The sequence below is a fragment of the Somniosus microcephalus genome, unplaced genomic scaffold, assembly GCF_052327205.1.
Source record: "Somniosus microcephalus isolate GS21.2 unplaced genomic scaffold, FLI_Smic_1.0 unresolved_chr9, whole genome shotgun sequence".
Taxonomy (NCBI): domain Eukaryota; kingdom Metazoa; phylum Chordata; class Chondrichthyes; order Squaliformes; family Somniosidae; genus Somniosus; species Somniosus microcephalus.
The window spans coordinates 26146224-26164847 of NW_028225187.1; the positions used below are offsets into that span (position 1 = coordinate 26146224).

At 52.4% G+C, this 18624-nt stretch overlaps 1 protein-coding gene across 1 annotated transcript in view; it reads right to left on the bottom strand.

The window, feature by feature from the left end:
- The window catches only part of rbfox1l (RNA binding fox-1 homolog 1, like), a 185763-nt gene extending 172958 nt beyond the window's left edge, over window positions 1–12805 (bottom strand). The window contains exon 1 of the mRNA XM_085979663.1: window positions 12013–12805. Coding sequence (XP_085835789.1) covers window positions 12013–12099 — 87 coding nt within the window. The 5' untranslated portion in view covers window positions 12100–12805. The remainder of the gene's footprint in view (window positions 1–12012) is intronic.
- Between the last annotated feature and the right edge of the window lie 5819 nt (window positions 12806–18624).

The following is an 18624-nucleotide window of genomic DNA, read 5'->3' on the forward strand; positions in this document are numbered from 1 at the left end:
AGGGGTTACTGAGTGACAGTGCGAGGGAGCTGGATTAACATCAGTAGAGATGCAGTCAGTAATACAGGGTGCTGTGGGAGAGGGGTTACTGAGTGACAGTGCGAGGGAGCTGGCCTGACATCAGTAGAGATACAGTCAGTAACACAGGGCACTGGGGAGAGGGGTTACTGAGTGACTGTGTGAGGAAGCTGGATTAACATCAGTAGAGATACAGTCAGTAACACAGGGCGCTGGGGGAGAGGAGTTACTGAGTGACAGTGTGAGGGAGCAGGATTCACATCAGTAGACATACAGTCAGTGACACAGCGCTGGGGCAGAGCGTTACTGAGTGACAAGTGTGAGGGAGCTGGATTAACATCAGTAGAGATACAGTCAGTAACACAGGGCGCTGGGGAAGAGGGGTTACTGAGTGACAGTGTGAGGGAGCAGGATTAACATCAGTAGAGATACAGTCAGTAACACAGGGCGCTGGGGGAGAGGGGTTACTGAGTGACAGTGTGAGGGAGCAGGATTAACATCAGTAGAGATACAGTCAGTAACACAGGGCGCTGGGGGAAAGGGGTTACTGAGTGACAGTGCGAGGGAGCTGGAGTAACATCAGTAGAGATACAGTCAGTAACACAGGGCGCTGGGGGAGAGGGGTTACTGAGTGACAGTGTGAGGGAGCAGGATTAACATCAGTAGAGATACAGTCAATAACACAGGGCGCTGGGGAGAGGGGTTACTGAGTGACAGTGTGAGGGAGCTGGATTAACATCAGTAGAGATACAGTCAGTAACACAGGGCGCTGGGAGAGAGGGGTTACTGAGTGACAGTGTGAGGCAGTGGGGTTAACATCAGTAGAGATACAGTCAGTAACACAGGGCGCTGGGGGAGAGGGGTTACTGAGTGACAGTGAGAGGGAACTGGAGTAACATCGGTAGAGATACAGTCAATAACTCAAGGCGCTGGGGGAGAGGGGTTACTGAGTGACAGTGCGAGGGAGTTCAATTAAGATCAGTAGAGATACAGTCAGTAATACAGGGTGCTGTGGGAGAGGGGTTACTGAGTGACAGTGCGAGGGAGCTGGATTAACATCAGTAGAGATGCAGTCAGTAATACAGGGTGCTGTGGGAGAGGGGTTACTGAGTGACAGTGCGAGGGAGCTGGCCTGACATCAGTAGAGATACATTCAGTAACACAGGGCACTGGGGAGAGGGGTTACTGAGTGACTGTGTGAGGAAGCTGGATTAACATCAGTAGAGATACAGTCAGTAACACAGGGCGCTGGGGGAGAGGAGTTACTGAGTGACAGTGTGAGGGAGCAGGATTCACATCAGTAGACATACAGTCAGTGACACAGCGCTGGGGCAGAGCGTTACTGAGTGACAAGTGTGAGGGAGCTGGATTAACATCAGTAGAGATACAGTCAGTAACACAGGGCGCTGGGGAAGAGGGGTTACTGAGTGACAGTGTGAGGGAGCAGGATTAACATCAGTAGAGATACAGTCAGTAACACAGGGCGCTGGGGGAAAGGGGTTACTGAGTGACAGTGCGAGGGAGCTGGAGTAACATCAGTAGAGATACAGTCAGTAACACAGGGCGCTGGGGGAGAGGGGTTACTGAGTGACAGTGTGAGGGAGCTGGATTAACATCAGTAGAGATACAGTCAGTAACACAGGGCGCTGGGGGAGAGGGGTTACTGAGTGACAGTGTGAGGGAGCAGGATTAACATCAGTAGAGATACAGTCAATAACACAGGGCGCTGGGGAGAGGGGTTACTGAGTGACAGTGTGAGGGAGCTGGATTAACATCAGTAGAGATACAGTCAGTAACACAGGGCGCTGGGGGAGAGGGGTTACTGAGTGACAGTGTGAGGGAGCTGGATTAACATCAGTAGAGATACAGTCAGTAACACAGGGCGCTAGGGGAGAGGGGTTACTGAGTGACAGTGTGAGGGAGCTGGATTAACATCAGTAGAGATACAGTCAGTAACACGGCGCTGGGGGAGAGGGGTTACTGAGTGACAGTGTGAGGGAGCTGGATTAACATCAGTAGAGATACAGTCAGTAACACAGGGTGCTGGGCGACAGGGGTTACTGAGTGGCAGTGTGAGGGAGCTGGATTAACATCAGTAGAGATACAGTCAGTAACACAGGGCGCTGGAGGAAAGGGGTTACTGAGTGACAGTGTGAGGGAGCTGGATTAACATCAGTAGAGATACAGTCAGTAACACAGGACGCTGGGGGAGAGGGGTTACTGAGTGACAGTGTGAGGGAGCTGGATTAACATCAGTAGAGATACAGTCAGTAACACAGGGCGCTGGGGGCGAGGGGTTACGGAGTGACAGTGTGAGGGAGCTGGATTAACATCAGTAGAGATACAGTCAGTAACACAGGGCGCTAGGGGAGAGGGGTTACTGAGTGACAGTGTGAGGGAGCTGGATTAACATCAGTAGAGATACAGTCAGTAACACAGGGTGCTGGGCGACAGGGGTTACTGAGTGACAGTGTGAGGGAGCTGGATTAACATCAGTAGAGATACAGTCAGTAACACAGGGCGCTGGGGGAGAGGTGTTACTGAGTGACAGTGTGAGGGAGCTGGATTAACATCAGTAGAGATACAGTCAGTAACACAGGGCGCCTGGGGAGAGGGGTTACTGAGTGACAGTGTGAGGGAGCAGGATTCACATCAGTAGACATACAGTCAGTGACACAGTGCTGGGGCAGAGAGTTACTGAGTGACAGTGTGAGGGAGCAGGATTAACATCAGTAGAGATACAGTCAGTAACACAGGGCGCTGGGGGAGAGTTGTTACTGAGTGACAGTGTGAGGGAGCTGGATTAACATCAGTAGAGATACAGTCAGTAACACAGGGCGCTGGGGGAGAGGGGTTACTGAGTGACAGTGTGAGGGTGCTGGATTAACATCAGTAGAGATACAGTCAATAACACAGGGCGCTGGGGGAGAGGGGTTTCTGAGCGACAGTGTGAGGGAGCTGGATTAACATCAGTAGAGATACAGTCAGTAACACAGGACGCTGGGGGAGAGGGGTTTCTGAGCGACAGTGTGAGGGAGCTGGAGTAACATCAGTAGAGATACAGTCAGTAACACAGGGTGCTGGGAGAGTGTGGTAAACCACTGTTATACCTGCCTGTGTGGGTGTTTGTATTCCACTGTGTACATGTCTGTACATGCCTCGGCTGACTCCTCCCACGAGTCCAGGTATAAAGGTGACTGCTCCACAGTCCCTCTGTATTCTGGACTGGTCGACCACTCGAGGCACACCTTCATTCTCTTGTTAATAATAGCCTGTTAGTTACTCGCTTAACCTCAGTCTTTTGAGTAATTAATAGCGCATCAGAGAGGTTACTGAGTGACAGTGTGAGGGAGCTGGATTAACATCAGTAGAGATACAGTCAGTAACACAGGACGCTGGGGGAGAGGGGTTTCTGAGCGACAGTGTGAGGGAGCTGGATTAACATCAGTAGAGATACAGTCAGTAACACAGGGCGCTGGGGGAGAGGGATTACTGAGTGACAGTGTGAGGGAGCTGGATTAACATCAGTAGAGATACAGTCAGTAACACAGGGCGCTGGGGGAGAGGTTACTGAGTGACAGTGTGAGGGAGCTGGATTAACATCAGTAGAGATACAGTCAGTAACACAGGGCGCTGGGGGAGGGGTCACTGAGTGTCAGTGTGAGGGAGCTGGATTAACATCAGTAGAGATACAGTCAGTAACACAGGGCGCTGGGGGAGAGGGGTTACTGAGTGACTGTGTGAGGGAGCTGGATTAACATCAGTAGAGATACAGTCAGTAACACAGGACGCTGGGGGAGAGGGGTTACTGAGTGACAGTGTGAGGGAGCTGGATTAACATCAGTAGAGATACAGTCAGTAACACAGGGTGCTGGGAGAGGGGTTACTGAGTGACAGTGCGAGGGAGCTGGATTAACATCAGTAGAGATACAGTCAGTAACACAGGGTGCTGGGGGAGAGGGGTTACTGAGTGACAGTGTGAGGGAGCTGGATTAACATCAGTAGAGATACAGTCAGTAACACAGGGTGCTGGGGGAGGGGTTACTGAGTGACAGTGTGAGGGAGCTGGATTAACATCAGTAGAGATACAGTCAGTAACACAGGGCGCTGGGAGAGAGGGGTTACTGGGTGACAGTGTGAGGGAGCTGGATTAACATCAGTAGAGATACAGTCAGTAACTCAAGGCGCTGGGGGAGAGGGGTTACTGAGTGACAGTGTGAGGGAGCTGAATTAACATCAGCAGAGCTATAGTCAGTAACACAGGGCGCTGGGGGAGAGGGGTTACTGAGTGACAGTGTGAGGGAGCTGAATTAACATCAGCAGAGCTATAGTCAGTAACACAGGGCGCTGGGCGACAGGGGTTACTGAGTGACAGTGTGAGGCAGTGGGGTTAACATCAGTAGAGATACAGTCAGTAACACAGGGCGCTGGGGGAGAGGGGTTACTGAGTGACAGTGAGAGGGAACTGGAGTAACATCGGTAGAGATACAGTCAATAACTCAAGGCGCTGGGGGAGAGGGGTTACTGAGTGACAGTGCGAGGGAGTTCAATTAAGATCAGTCGAGATACAGTCAGTAGCACAGGGCGCTGGGGAGAGGGGTTACTGAGTGACAGTGTGAGGGAGCAGGATTAACATCAGTAGAGATACAATCAATAACACAGGGCGCTGGGGGAGAGGGGTTACTGAGTGACAGTGTGAGGGAGCAGGATTAACATCAGTAGAGATACAGTCAGTAACACAGGGCGCTGGGGGAGAGGGGTTACTGAGTGACAGTGTGAGGGAGCAGGATTCACATCAGTAGGCATACAGTCAGTGACACAGTGCTGGGGCAGAGAGTTACTGAGTGACAGTGTGAGGGTGCTGGATTAACATCAGTAGAGATACAGTCAGTAATACAGGGCGGTGGGGGAGAGGGGTTACTGAGTGACAGTGTGAGCGAGTGGGATTAACATCAGTAGAGATACAGTCAGTAACACAGGGCGCTGGGGGAGAGGGGTTACTGAGTGACAGTGTGAGGCAGCTGGATTAACATCAGTAGATACAGTCACTAATACAGGGCGCTGGGAGAGAGGGGTTACTGAGTGACAGTGTGAGTCAGTGGGAGTAACATCAGTAGAGATACAGTCAGTAACACAGGGCGCTGGGGGAGAGGGGTTACTGAGTGACAGTGTGAGGGAGCAGGATTAACATCAGTCGAGATACAGTCAATAACACAGGGCGCTGGGGAGAGGGGTTACTGAGTGACAGTGTGAGGGAGCTGGATTAACATCAGTAGAGATACAGTCAGTAACACAGGGCGCTGGGAGAGAGGGGTTACTGAGTGACAGTGTGAGTGAGCTGGATTAACATCAGTAGAGATACAGTCAGTAACACAGGGCGCTGGGGAGAGGGGTTACTGAGTGACAGTGTGAGGCAGTGGGGTTAACATCAGTAGAGATACAGTCAGTAACACAGGGCGCTGGGGGAGAGCGGTTACTGAGTGACAGTGAGAGGGAACTGGAGTAACATCGGTAGAGATACAGTCAATAACTCAAGGCGCTGGGGGAGAGGGGTTACTGAGTGACAGTGCGAGGGAGCAGGATTAACATCAGTAGAGATACAATCAATAACACAGGGCGCTGGGGGAGAGGGGTTACTGAGTGACAGTGTGAGGGAGCAGGATTAACATCAGTAGAGATACAGTCAGTAACACAGGGCGCTGGGGGAGAGGGGTTACTGAGTGACAGTGTGAGGGAGCAGGATTCACATCAGTAGGCATACAGTCAGTGACACAGTGCTGGGGCAGAGAGTTACTGAGTGACAGTGTGAGGGTGCTGGATTAACATCAGTAGAGATACAGTCAGTAATACAGGGCGGTGGGGGAGAGGGGTTACTGAGTGACAGTGTGAGCGAGTGGGATTAACATCAGTAGAGATACAGTCAGTAACACAGGGCGCTGGGGGAGAGGGGTTACTGAGTGACAGTGTGAGGCAGCTGGATTAACATCAGTAGAGATACAGTCAGTAATACAGGGCGCTGGGAGAGAGGGGTTACTGAGTGACAGTGTGAGTCAGTGGGATTAACATCAGTAGAGATACAGTCAGTAACAGAGGGCGCTGGGGGAGAGGGGTTACTGAGTGACAGCGTGAGGGAGCAGGATTAACATCGGTAGAGATACAGTCAATAACTCAAGGCGCTGGGGGAGAGGAGTTACTGAGTGACAGTGCGACGGAGCTGAATTAACATCAGTCGAGATACAGTCAGTAACACAGGGCGCTGGGGAGAGGGGTTACTGAGTGACAGTGTGAGGGAGCAGGATTAACATCAGTAGAGATTCAGTCAATAACACAGGGCGCTGGGGGAGAGGGGTTACTGAGTGACAGTGTGAGGGAGCAGGATTAACATCAGTAGAGATACAGTCAGTAACACAGGGCGCTGGGGGAGAGGGGTTACTGAGTGACAGTGTGAGGGAGCAGGATTCACATCAGTAGACATACAGTCAGTGACACAGCGCTGGGGCAGAGAGTTACTGAGTGACAGTGTGAGGGAGCTGGATTAACATCAGTAGAGATACAGTCAGTAACACAGGGCGCTGGGGGAGAGAGGTTACTGAGTGACAGTGTGAGGGAGCAGGATTAACATCAGTAGAGATACAGTCAGTAACACGGCGCTGGGGGAGAGGGGTTACTGAGTGACAGTGTGAGGGTGCTGGATTAACATCAGTAGAGATACAGTCAGTAACACAGGGCACTGGGGGAGAGGGGTTATTGAGTGACAGTGTGAGGGAGCAGGATTAACATCAGTAGAGATACAGTCAGTAACACAGGGCGCTGGGGGAGAGCGGCTACTGAGTGACAGTGTGAGGGAGCAGGATTAACATCAGTAGAGATACAGTCAGTAACACAGGGCACTGGGGGAGAGGGGTTATTGAGTGACAGTTTGAGGGAGCTGGATTAACATCAAGCGAGACTCTAACCATCTCCCCTTGACATTCAATGGCATTACCATCGCTGAATCCCCCACTATCAACATCCTGGGGGTTACCATTGATCAGAAACTGAACTGGACCAGCCATATAAATACTGTGGCTACAAGAGCAGGCCAGAGGCTGGGAATTCTGCAGCGAGTGTCTCACCTCCTGACTCCCCAAAGCCTTTCCACCATCTACAAGGCACAAGTCAGGAGTGTGATGGAATACTCTCCACTTGCCTGGATGAGTGCAGCTCCAACAACACTCAAGAAGCTCGACACCATTCAGGATAAAGCAGCCCGCTTGATTGGCACCCCATCCACCACCTTCAACATTCACTCCCTCCACCACCGGCGCACTGTGGCTGCAGTGTGTACCATCTACAAGATGCACTGCAGCAACTCGCCAAAGCTCCTTCAACAGCACCTTCCAAACCCGCCACCTCTACCACTTAGAAGGACAAGGGCAGCAGACGCATGGGAACATCACCACCTACAAGTTCCCCTCCAAGCCACACACCATCCCGACTTGGACCTGTATCGCCGTTCCTTCACTGTCGCTGGGCCAAAATCCTGGAACTCCCTTCCTAACAGCATTGTGGATGTACCTACACCATATGGACTGCAGCGGTTCAAGAAGGCGGCTCACCACCATCTTCTCAAGGGCAATTAGGGATGGGCACTAAATGCAGGCCTAGCCAGCGACGCCCACATCCCATCAATGAATAAAAAAAAAAGTAGATACAGTCAGTAACACAGGGTGCTGGGGCAGAGGGGTTACTGAGTGACAGTGTGAGGGAGCTGGATTAACATCAGTAGAGATACTGTCAGTAACACAGGGCGCTGGGGGAGAGGGGTTACTGAGTGACAGTGTGAGGGAGCTGGATTAACATCAGTAGAGATACTGTCAGTAACACAGGGCGCTGGGGGAGAGGGGTTACTGAGTGACAGTGTGAGGGAGCTGGATTAACATCAATAGAGATACAGTCAGTAACACAGGGCGCTGGGGGAGAGGGGTTACTGAGTGACAGTGTGAGGGAGCTGGATTAACATCAGTAGAGATACAGTCAGTAACACAGGGCGCTGGGGGAGAGGGGTTACTGAGTGACAGTGTGAGGGAGCTGGATTAACATCAGTAGAGATACAGTCAGTAACACAGGGCGCTGGGGGAGAGGGGTTACTGAGTGACAGTGTGAGGGAGCTGGATTAACATCAGTAGAGATACAGTCAGTAACACAGGGCGCTAGGGGAGAGGGGTTACTGAGTGACAGTGTGAGGGAGCTGGATTAACATCAGTAGAGATACAGTCAGTAACACGGCGCTGGGGGAGAGGGGTTACTGAGTGGTAGTGTGAGGGAGCTGGATTAACATCAGTAGAGATACAGTCAGTAACACAGGGTGCTGGGCGACAGGGGTTACTGAGTGGCAGTGTGAGGGAGCTGGATTAACATCAGTAGAGATACAGTCAGTAACACAGGGCGCTGGAGGAAAGGGGTTACTGAGTGACAGTGTGAGGGAGCTGGATTAACATCAGTAGAGATACAGTCAGTAACACAGGACGCTGGGGGAGAGGGGTTACTGAGTGACAGTGTGAGGGAGCTGGATTAACATCAGTAGAGATACAGTCAGTAACACAGGACGCTGGGGGAGAGGGGTTACTGAGTGACAGTGCGAGGGAGCTGGATTAACATCAGTAGAGATACAGTCAGTAACACAGGGCGCTGGGGGAGAGGGGTTACTGAGTGACAGTGTGAGGGAGCTGGATTAACATCAGTAGAGATACAGTCAGTAACACAGGGCGCTAGGGGAGAGGGGTTACTGAGTGACAGTGTGAGGGAGCTGGATTAACATCAGTAGAGATACAGTCAGTAACACAGGGTGCTGGGCGACAGGGGTTACTGAGTGACAGTGTGAGGGAGCTGGATTAACATCAGTAGAGATACAGTCAGTAACACAGGGCGCTGGGGGAGAGGTGTTACTGAGTGACAGTGTGAGGGAGCTGGATTAACATCAGTAGAGATACAGTCAGTAACACAGGGCACCTGGGGAGAGGGGTTACTGAGTGACAGTGTGAGGGAGCAGGATTCACATCAGTAGACATACAGTCAGTGACACAGTGCTGGGGCAGAGAGTTACTGAGTGACAGTGTGAGGGAGCAGGATTAACATCAGTAGAGATACAGTCAGTAACACAGGGCGCTGGGGGAGAGTTGTTACTGAGTGACAGTGTGAGGGAGCTGGATTAACATCAGTAGAGATACAGTCAGTAACACAGGGCGCTGGGGGAGAGGGGTTACTGAGTGACAGTGTGAGGGTGCTGGATTAACATCAGTAGAGATACAGTCAATAACACAGGGCGCTGGGGGAGAGGGGTTTCTGAGCGACAGTGTGAGGGAGCTGGATTAACATCAGTAGAGATACAGTCAGTAACACAGGACGCTGGGGGAGAGGGGTTTCTGAGCGACAGTGTGAGGGAGCTGGAGTAACATCAGTAGAGATACAGTCAGTAACACAGGGTGCTGGGAGAGTGTGGTAAACCACTGTTATACCTGCCTGTGTGGGTGTTTGTATTCCACTGTGTACATGTCTGTACATGCCTCGGCTGACTCCTCCCACGAGTCCAGGTATAAAGGTGACTGCTCCACAGTCCCTCTGTATTCTGGACTGGTCGACCACTCGAGGCACACCTTCATTCTCTTGTTAATAATAGCCTGTTAGTTACTCGCTTAACCTCAGTCTTTTGAGTAATTAATAGCGCATCAGAGAGGTTACTGAGTGACAGTGTGAGGGAGCTGGATTAACATCAGTAGAGATACAGTCAGTAACACAGGACGCTGGGGGAGAGGGGTTTCTGAGCGACAGTGTGAGGGAGCTGGATTAACATCAGTAGAGATACAGTCAGTAACACAGGGCGCTGGGGGAGAGGGATTACTGAGTGACAGTGTGAGGGAGCTGGATTAACATCAGTAGAGATACAGTCAGTAACACAGGGCGCTGGGGGAGAGGTTACTGAGTGACAGTGTGAGGGAGCTGGATTAACATCAGTAGAGATACAGTCAGTAACACAGGGCGCTGGGGGAGGGGTCACTGAGTGTCAGTGTGAGGGAGCTGGATTAACATCAGTAGAGATACAGTCAGTAACACAGGGCGCTGGGGGAGAGGGGTTACTGAGTGACTGTGTGAGGGAGCTGGATTAACATCAGTAGAGATACAGTCAGTAACACAGGACGCTGGGGGAGGGGGGTTACTGAGTGACAGTGTGAGGGAGCTGGATTAACATCAGTAGAGATACAGTCAGTAACACAGGGTGCTGGGAGAGGGGTTACTGAGTGACAGTGCGAGGGAGCTGGATTAACATCAGTAGAGATAGTCAGTAACACAGGGTGCTGGGGGAGAGGGGTTACTGAGTGACAGTGTGAGGGAGCTGGATTAACATCAGTAGAGATACAGTCAGTAACACAGGGTGCTGGGGGAGGGGTTACTGAGTGACAGTGTGAGGGAGCTGGATTAACATCAGTAGAGATACAGTCAGTAACACAGGGCGCTGGGAGAGAGGGGTTACTGGGTGACAGTGTGAGGGAGCTGGATTAACATCAGTAGAGATACAGTCAGTAACTCAAGGCGCTGGGGGAGAGGGGTTACTGAGTGACAGTGTGAGGGAGCTGAATTAACATCAGCAGAGCTATAGTCAGTAACACAGGGCGCTGGGGCAGAGGGGTTACTGACTGACAGTGTGAGGAAGCTGGATTAACATCAGTAGAGATACAGTCAGTAACACAGGGCGCTGGGCGACAGGTGTTACTGAGCGACAGTTTGAGGGAGCTGGATTAACATCAGTAGAGATACAGTCAGTAACACAGGGCGCTGGGGAGAGGGGTTACTGAGTGACAGTGTGAGGGAGCTGGATTAACATCAGTAGAGATACAGTCAGTAACACAGGGCGCTGGGGAGAGGGGTTACTGAGTGACAGTGCGAGGGAGCTGGATTAACATCAGTAGAGATACAGTCAGTAATACAGGGTGCTGTGGGAGAGGGGTTACTGAGTGACAGTGCGAGGGAGCTGGATTAACATCAGTAGAGATACAGTCAGTAATACAGGGTGCTGTGGGAGAGGGGTTACTGAGTGACAGTGCGAGGGAGCTGGCCTGACATCAGTAGAGATACAGTCAGTAACACAGGGCACTGGGGAGAGGGGTTACTGAGTGACTGTGTGAGGAAGCTGGATTAACATCAGTAGAGATACAGTCAGTAACACAGGGTGCTGGGGGAGAGCGGCTACTGAGTGACTGTGTGAGGGAGCAGGATTAACATCAGTAGAGATACAGTCAGTAACACAGGGCGCTGGGGGAGAGGGGTTACTGAGCGACAGTTTGAGGGAGCTGGATTAACATCAGTAGAGATACAGTCAGTAATACAGGGTGCTGTGGGAGAGGGGTTACCGAGTGACAGTGTGAGGGAGCTGGATTAACATCAGTAGAGATACAGTCAGTAACACAGGGCGCTGGGGGAGAGGGGTTACTGAGCGACAGTTTGAAGGAGCTGGATTAACATCAGTAGAGATACAGTCAGTAATACAGGGTGCTGTGGGAGAGGGGTTACTGAGTGACTGTGTGAGGGAGCTGGATTAACATCAGCAGAGATACAGTCAGTAACACAGGGCGCTGGGGGAGAGGGGTTACTGAGCGACAGTTTGAGGGAGCTGGATTAACATCAGTAGAGATACAGTCAGTAATACAGGGTGCTGTGGGAGAGGGGTTACTGAGTGACTGTGTGAGGGAGCTGGATTAACATCAGTAGAGATACAGTCAGTAACACAGGGCGCTGGGGGAGAGCGGCTACTGAGTGTGCGAGCGAGCGGAATTAACAGAGAGATACAGTAACACAATCCCGAACGATAGGAGGTACCATCACATTCCCAATCTCGCCCTTCCCCCGAATATCTCAGTTTCCAAAAACTATTTATACAGCGACAGAAATAGACAGCAAAAGGCATCGAGCCTTCTTTAACCGAGAGAGCTACGGAAAACTTCTAGTTGCCGTCATTACCTGTACAACTCCGGGATAGCACTGGGCTGGCTGCGGGTACACGGGCAAGCTGTACGGGTGGAGAAGCATGGGTGGCGAAGACAACATGGCACATAGTACCCGGGTTAGAAGGCGGGCGACCAAGCGATGAGAGAGAGAGAGAGAGAGAGTGGGAGTGAAGGAGAGAAGGAAAATTTGAAACGGAAAACAGAGGGAGGAAAGGAGTACAGAGACAGAGGAGCACAGAGGGATACACAGATAGGAATAAACGGGGAAAAAAAGGAGAAAGGGGGAGAGGGAGGGAACGAGACAGAAAAAAAGAGGTCGAGAGATGCACAGATAGAAAGAAACAGGGGATAAGGGGAGAGGGAGAGAATGAGGCAGAGAAAAACAGAGGTAAAGAGATACACAGAGAGATAAACAGAGGGAAAAGGGAGAGGGAGAGAACAAAACGGATAAAAATAGAGGTAGAGAGACACTCTGACAGAGAGAAACTGAGGAAAAGGAGCAGAGGGAGAGAGAGAACGAGAGAGAGAAAAACAGAGGTAGAGAGGCACTCGGATTGAGAGAAACCGAGAAAAAGGGGGAGCGTGCGAGAGAGAGAGAGAGGAAGAGGAAAAGAAATGAGAATCAGAAGGCAGAAAGGGGAGGGAAAAGAGAGAGAGACACGGAGAGATTAAAAAAAGAGAGATAAATCCCACGGAAAGCACAGAACTCGGAGCAGCAGACAGTCCAGAGGAGAAACTCGGAGAACAGCTGCCGCCCTTTGGAAGGCAGGAGTGAAGACTGCGGAGAGAGGGAGGTCTGGGCACAGGGCAGGGTCTGGGCGACGCTCTGTGACTGTCGGGAGGAGGCGGGGAGGGGAGGCCCTCACTGGCAGCCACCTGTCCCGTGTCAGTCAGCCCAACTTCAAAAGGCATTAGCAGGATCATTGAAACGTATAAAAATTCTTACAGGGCTCGACAGGGTAGATGCAGGGAGGATTTTTCCCCCTGGCTGGGGAGTCTAGAACCAGGGGTCACAGTCTCGGGATAAGGGGCCGGCCATTTAGGACTGAGATGAGGAGAAATGTCTTCACTCGGAGGGTGGTGAATCTTTGGAATTCTCTGCCCCAGAGGGCTGTGGAGGCTCAGTCGTTGAGTATATTCAAGACAGAGATCGATAGATATTTGGATTCTAAGAGAATCAAGGGATATGGGGATCAGGCAGGAAGGTGGAGATGAGGTAGAAGATCAGCCATGATCTTATTGAATGGCGGAGCAGGCTCGAAGGGCCGAGTGGCCGACTCCTGCTCCGAATTCTTTTGTTCTTATCGGTGAGAGAGAGAGACAGAGGAGGGGGTGTGGGTCGGGGGGCGGGGGGAGAGGGTCTGTCACGCCAACAGGGCCCCCGGCCGGGAGAGGGGCAATCGAGAGAGTCAGAGAGGCAACAAACTAAACCTCCCGCCACCATGGAGGGAATGAGGCCCACTCGAGCTGTTAGCCTGTCGTGCCGCTCGCCCCTGCCCCGGGGGCCGAGAGACCGCTTTTCTCTCTTTTTTGGGTGGGTGGGGGGAGGGGGGCCACCTGGCTTTCGCCCCCCTCCCTTCCTCCCCGACACAGCCCCCAATCCGTGCCCCCTGAATCGCAGCAGCGGAGAGATGGAGAGAGACACACACACGTGTCGCCATGGTTTTAACCCCCTCAACAAGATGTGTGTGGGGGGGTGCGGGGGGGAGTGGAGGAAGGTTTCGGGGGGGGGGTGGCGGGGGTGGTGGAGGAAGGTTTGAGGGGCGGGGGCGTGGTTGTAGAGTTGTCAAGTCTGGTCGGACATATTCCTGGAGGATCCATCCCATGACCTCCAACAGGCCCTTCCTCGCTGCGCAGTTGGGAAGTGAACATACCGATTGGAATATTCTCAACTTCAAACTGTCCTTTCCCCATCACCAATGTTCTTTGATAAATAAAAAGTGAAAGCGTTCAAGGAAAATTATTTAAAATGCCCCTCCCTCTCCCATGCATACCATCCCCGCTCCTCCTCTTCCCTCCCCATTCTCTCCCCTCCCTCTCCCATTCTCTCCCCTCCCTCTCCCCATTCTCTCCCCTCCCTCTCCCCATTCTCTCCCCTCCCTCACCCTTCTCTCCTCCTCCTCTCCCTCCTCCTCCCCTCCCTCTGCCTCCTCCCCTCCCTCTCCCGTCTCTCTCCCATGCCCTTCCTCCTCCCCTCCCGGTCCCCCATTCTCTACCCCCCTCTCCCCTTCCCCGTTCTCTACCCCCCTCTCCCCTTCCCCATTCTCTATCCTCCCCGTCCTCCCTCTCCCCCTGCTCCTCCCCTCGCGGGTCGACGTAAAAGATCCCATGACCACTATTAAAAGAACAAGGGAGTTCTCCTCGGTGTCCTGGCCGCTATTTATCTCTCAATCAACGTCACGAAAGCAAATGATCTGGTCATGATCTCATTGCTGTATGTGCGACCTTGCTGTGCACACATTGTTGCCCTGCTTTACAACTCAATGGCCTCCCCCTGTTCCTATCAATCAACAGCATTAGCAAAAACAGATGATCTGGTCATGATCACATTGCTGTTTGTGGGATCTTGCTGTGTGCAAATTGGCGGCCACGTTTCCTACATCAGAGCAGTGACCACACGTCAAAAGTACCTCATTGGCTGTGAAGTGCTTTTGGGAACGGCCTGAGGTCGTGAAAGGCGCTATAGTAATGCAAGTCTCTCTTTCTTTTTCTCTGTCCCCTCTTCCCCTTTCCCCGCTCTCGACAGTCCGGGTGTGATTGTGAAAGTGAAGAGCAGGGAAAGTCTCCGATTACACCGCCCGCCCAACAAACCAGCTCCCTGACAGAGGAGGGCTGGGTGTAATGTAAAACTATCTCCGGGAATGCACCGTCCCACTATCTCCGATCTAATCTTGATCAGCAATCTGTCTGAAAACCTCTCGCTCCGCATTCTTTGGCGGTGGTCCCTCGACGGGTTGTTTATTTGCGTGGCTGCCTGCGAGCAGCAACTTCAGAAAGCTAGGACCTGCGGGATTCCCAGTTGCTGTGAGGGGACCTGGCCTGAGATCAGCAGCTGTCAGGGAAGGTGGGGGGTGGGGGGGGGGTGAGGGGAGGAGAGGGGCAACAGGTGAGAGGGTGCGGTAGACAGTGGATTGGAACGGGGACATAGAGTGAGGGAGGCGAGGAGACAGAACGAGAGGTACATAGGAGGAGACAGTGGGAGGAGTTCGACACTGACTGGTGTCTCTGTCTCTTCTCTCTCTCTCTCAGGGAGATATCTGTACATTGACTGGTGTCTCTCAGTCCCCTCTCTCAGGGAGATATCTGTACATTGACTGGTGTCTCTCAGTCCCTCTCTCTCAGGGAGATATCTGTACACTGACTGGTGTCTCTCAGTCCCCTCTCTCTCAGGGAGATATCTGTACACTGACTGGTGTCTCTGTCTCTTCTCTCTCTCTCTCAGGGAGATATCTGTACACTGACTGGTATCTCTCAGTCCCGTCTCTCAGGGAGATATCTGTACACTGACTGGTGTCTCTCAGTCCCTCTCCCTCAGGGAGATATCTGTACACTGACTGGTGTCTCTCAGCCCTCTCTCTCAGGGAGATATCTGTACACTGACTGGTGTCTCTCAGTCCCTCTCCCTCAGGGAGATATCTGTACACTGACTGGTGTCTCTCAGTCCCTCTCTCAGGGAGATATCTGTACACTGACTGGTGTCATCAGTCCTTCTCTCTCAGGGAGATATCTGCACACCGACTGGTCTCTCTCAGTCCCTCTCTCTCAGGGAGATATCTGTACACTGACTGGTGTCTCTCAGTCCCTCTCTCTCAGGGAGATATCTGTACACTGACTGGTGTCTCTCAGGGAGATATCTGTACACTGACTCTTGTCTCTCAGTCCACTCTCTCTCAGGGAGATATCTGTACACTGACTGGTGTCTCTCAGTCCTTCTCTCTCAGGGAGATATCTGTACACTGACTCTTGTCTCTCAGTCCACTCTCTCTCAGGGAGATATCTGTACACTGACTCTTGTCTCTCAGTCCACTCTCTCTTAGGGAGATATCTGTACACTGACTGGTGTCTCTCAGTCCACTCTCTCTCAGGGAGATATCTGTACACTGACTGGTATCATCAGTCCTTCTCTCTCAGGGAGATATCTGTACACTGACTCTTGTCTTTCAGTCCACTCTCTCTCAGGGAGATATCTGTACACTGACTGGTGTCTCTCAGTCCACTCTCTCTCAGGGAGATATCTGTACACTGACTGGTATCATCAGTCCTTCTCTCTCAGGGAGATATCTGCACACCGACTGGTCTCTCTCAGTTCCCTCTCCCTCAGGGAGATATCTGTACACTGACTGGTGTCTCTCAGTCCCTCTCTCTCAGGGAGATATCAGTACACTGACTGGTGTCTCTCAGTCCCCTCTCTCTCAGGGAGATATCTCCACACTGACTGGTGTCTCTGTCTCCTCTCTCTCTCTCTCAGGGAAATATCTGTACCCTGACTGGTGTATCTCAGTCCCTCTCTCTCTCAGGGAGATATCTGTACACTGACTGGTGTCTCTCAGTCCCTCTCTCTTAGGGAGATATCTGTACCCTGACTGGTGTCTCTCAGTCCCTCTCTCTCAGGGAGATATCTGTACACTGACTGGTGTCTCAGTCCCTCTCCCTCAGGGAGATATCTGTACACTGACTGGTGTCTCTCAGTCCCTCTCTCTCTCAGGGAGCTATCTGTACATTGACTGGTGTCTCTCAGTCCCCTCTCCCTCAGGGAGCTATCTGTACACTGACTGATGTCTCTCATTTCCTTTCACCTTGAGTACTCAAATCGCTCCTTTAGAGGGACAGACTTGTATTTCATGACCTCAGGCTATTCCAAAGCTCTTCACAGCAAATGAAGCACATTTCTCTGTAATCTCTGTAACCTCCTCCAGCCCTACAAGCCTTCGAGATCTTTGCCCTCTTCCAATTCTGGCCTCTTGCGCATCCCAGATTTTAATTGCTCCACCATTGGTGGCCGTGCCTCCAGCTGCCTGGGGCCCTGAGCTCTGGGATTCCCTCCCTAAACCTCTCCGCCGCTCTCTCCTCCTTTAAGACGCTCCTTAAAACCGACCTCTTTGACCAAGCTTTTGGTCATCTGCCCTAGTATCTCCATATGTGGTTCGGTGTCAAATTTTGTTTGGTATTCGCTCCTGAGAAGTGCCTTGGGGCGTTTCACTGCGTTAAAGGCGCTATATAAATGCAAGTTGCTGTTTGAAGTGCAGTCACCGTTGCATCGTAGGTAGACACGGCAGTCATGTAGTGCATAGGAAGATCCCACAGGACGAAGGGTGCGGCTCAGCCACTGATCTCCCACTCTGACGCCCCAATTTCCATCAGCCTCCTGGTGCCCTGCCCACTCCAGGGTCTGCAGCTGCCCGTCTCCAGCTCATCGTCCCATCCAGCCCCGATCCCATCAGTGATCCTAACCATATCCTGCCCGCCCTGCGCCCTCTTCCAGCTACCCCTCTTACCAGCGAGCCGGCCAGGAGGGTGAAGGTGGCCGGGGGGTGGGAGTGCAGGTAGTGCCAGAGGGGTGAGGGGTGGGAACCAAGTCCCATTCACCCAGCGCCCACTCTCATCACTGACCTACATTGGCTCCCAATCCAGCATTGGCCCTCGCCCGCTCCCTATCTCTGTAACCTCCTCCAGCCCTACAATTCTCATCCTCCTGTTCAAATCCCTCCATGGCCCCTCGCCCCCTCCCTATCTCTGTAACCTCCTCCAGCCCTACAATTCTCATCCTCCTGTTCAAATCCCTCCATGGCCCTCGCCTGCTCCCTATCTCTGTAACCTCCTCCAGCCCTACAATTCTCATCCTCCTGTTCAAATCCCTCCATGGCCCCTCGCCCCCTCCCTATCACTGTAACCTCCTCCAGCCCCTACAATTCTCATCCTCCTGTTCAAATCCCTCCATGGCCCTCGCCCCCCTCCCTATCTCTGTAACCTCCTCCAGCCCCTACAATTCTAATCCTCCTGTTCAAATCCCTCCATGGCCCTCGCCCCCTCCCTATCTCTGTAACCTCCTCCAGCCCTACAATTCTCATCCTCCTGTTCAAATCACTCCATGGCCCTCGCCCCCCTCCCTATCTCTGTAACCTCCTCCAGCCCTACAATTCTCATCCTCCTGTTCAAATCCCTCCATGGCCCCTCGCCCCCTCCCTATCTCTGTAACCTCCTCCAGCCCTACAATTCTCATCCTCCTGTTCAAATCCCTCCATGGCCCTCGCCCCCTCCCTATCTCTGTAACCTCCTCCAGCCCTACAATTCTCATCCTCCTGTTCAAATCACTCCATGGCCCTCGCCCCCCTCCCTATCTCTGTAACTTCCTCCAGCCCTACAATTCTCATCCTCCTGTTCAAATCCCTCCATGGCCCCTCGCCCCCTCCCTATCTCTGTAACCTCCTCCAGCCCCTACAATTCTCATCCTCCTGTTCAAATCCCTCCATGGCCCTCGCCCCCTCCCCATCTCTGTAACCTCCTCCAGCACTACAATTCTCATCCTCCTGTTCAAATCCCTCCATGGCCCTCGCCCTCTCCCTATCTCTGTAACCTTCTCCAGCCCCTACAATTCTCATCCTCCTGTTCAAATCCCTCCATGGCC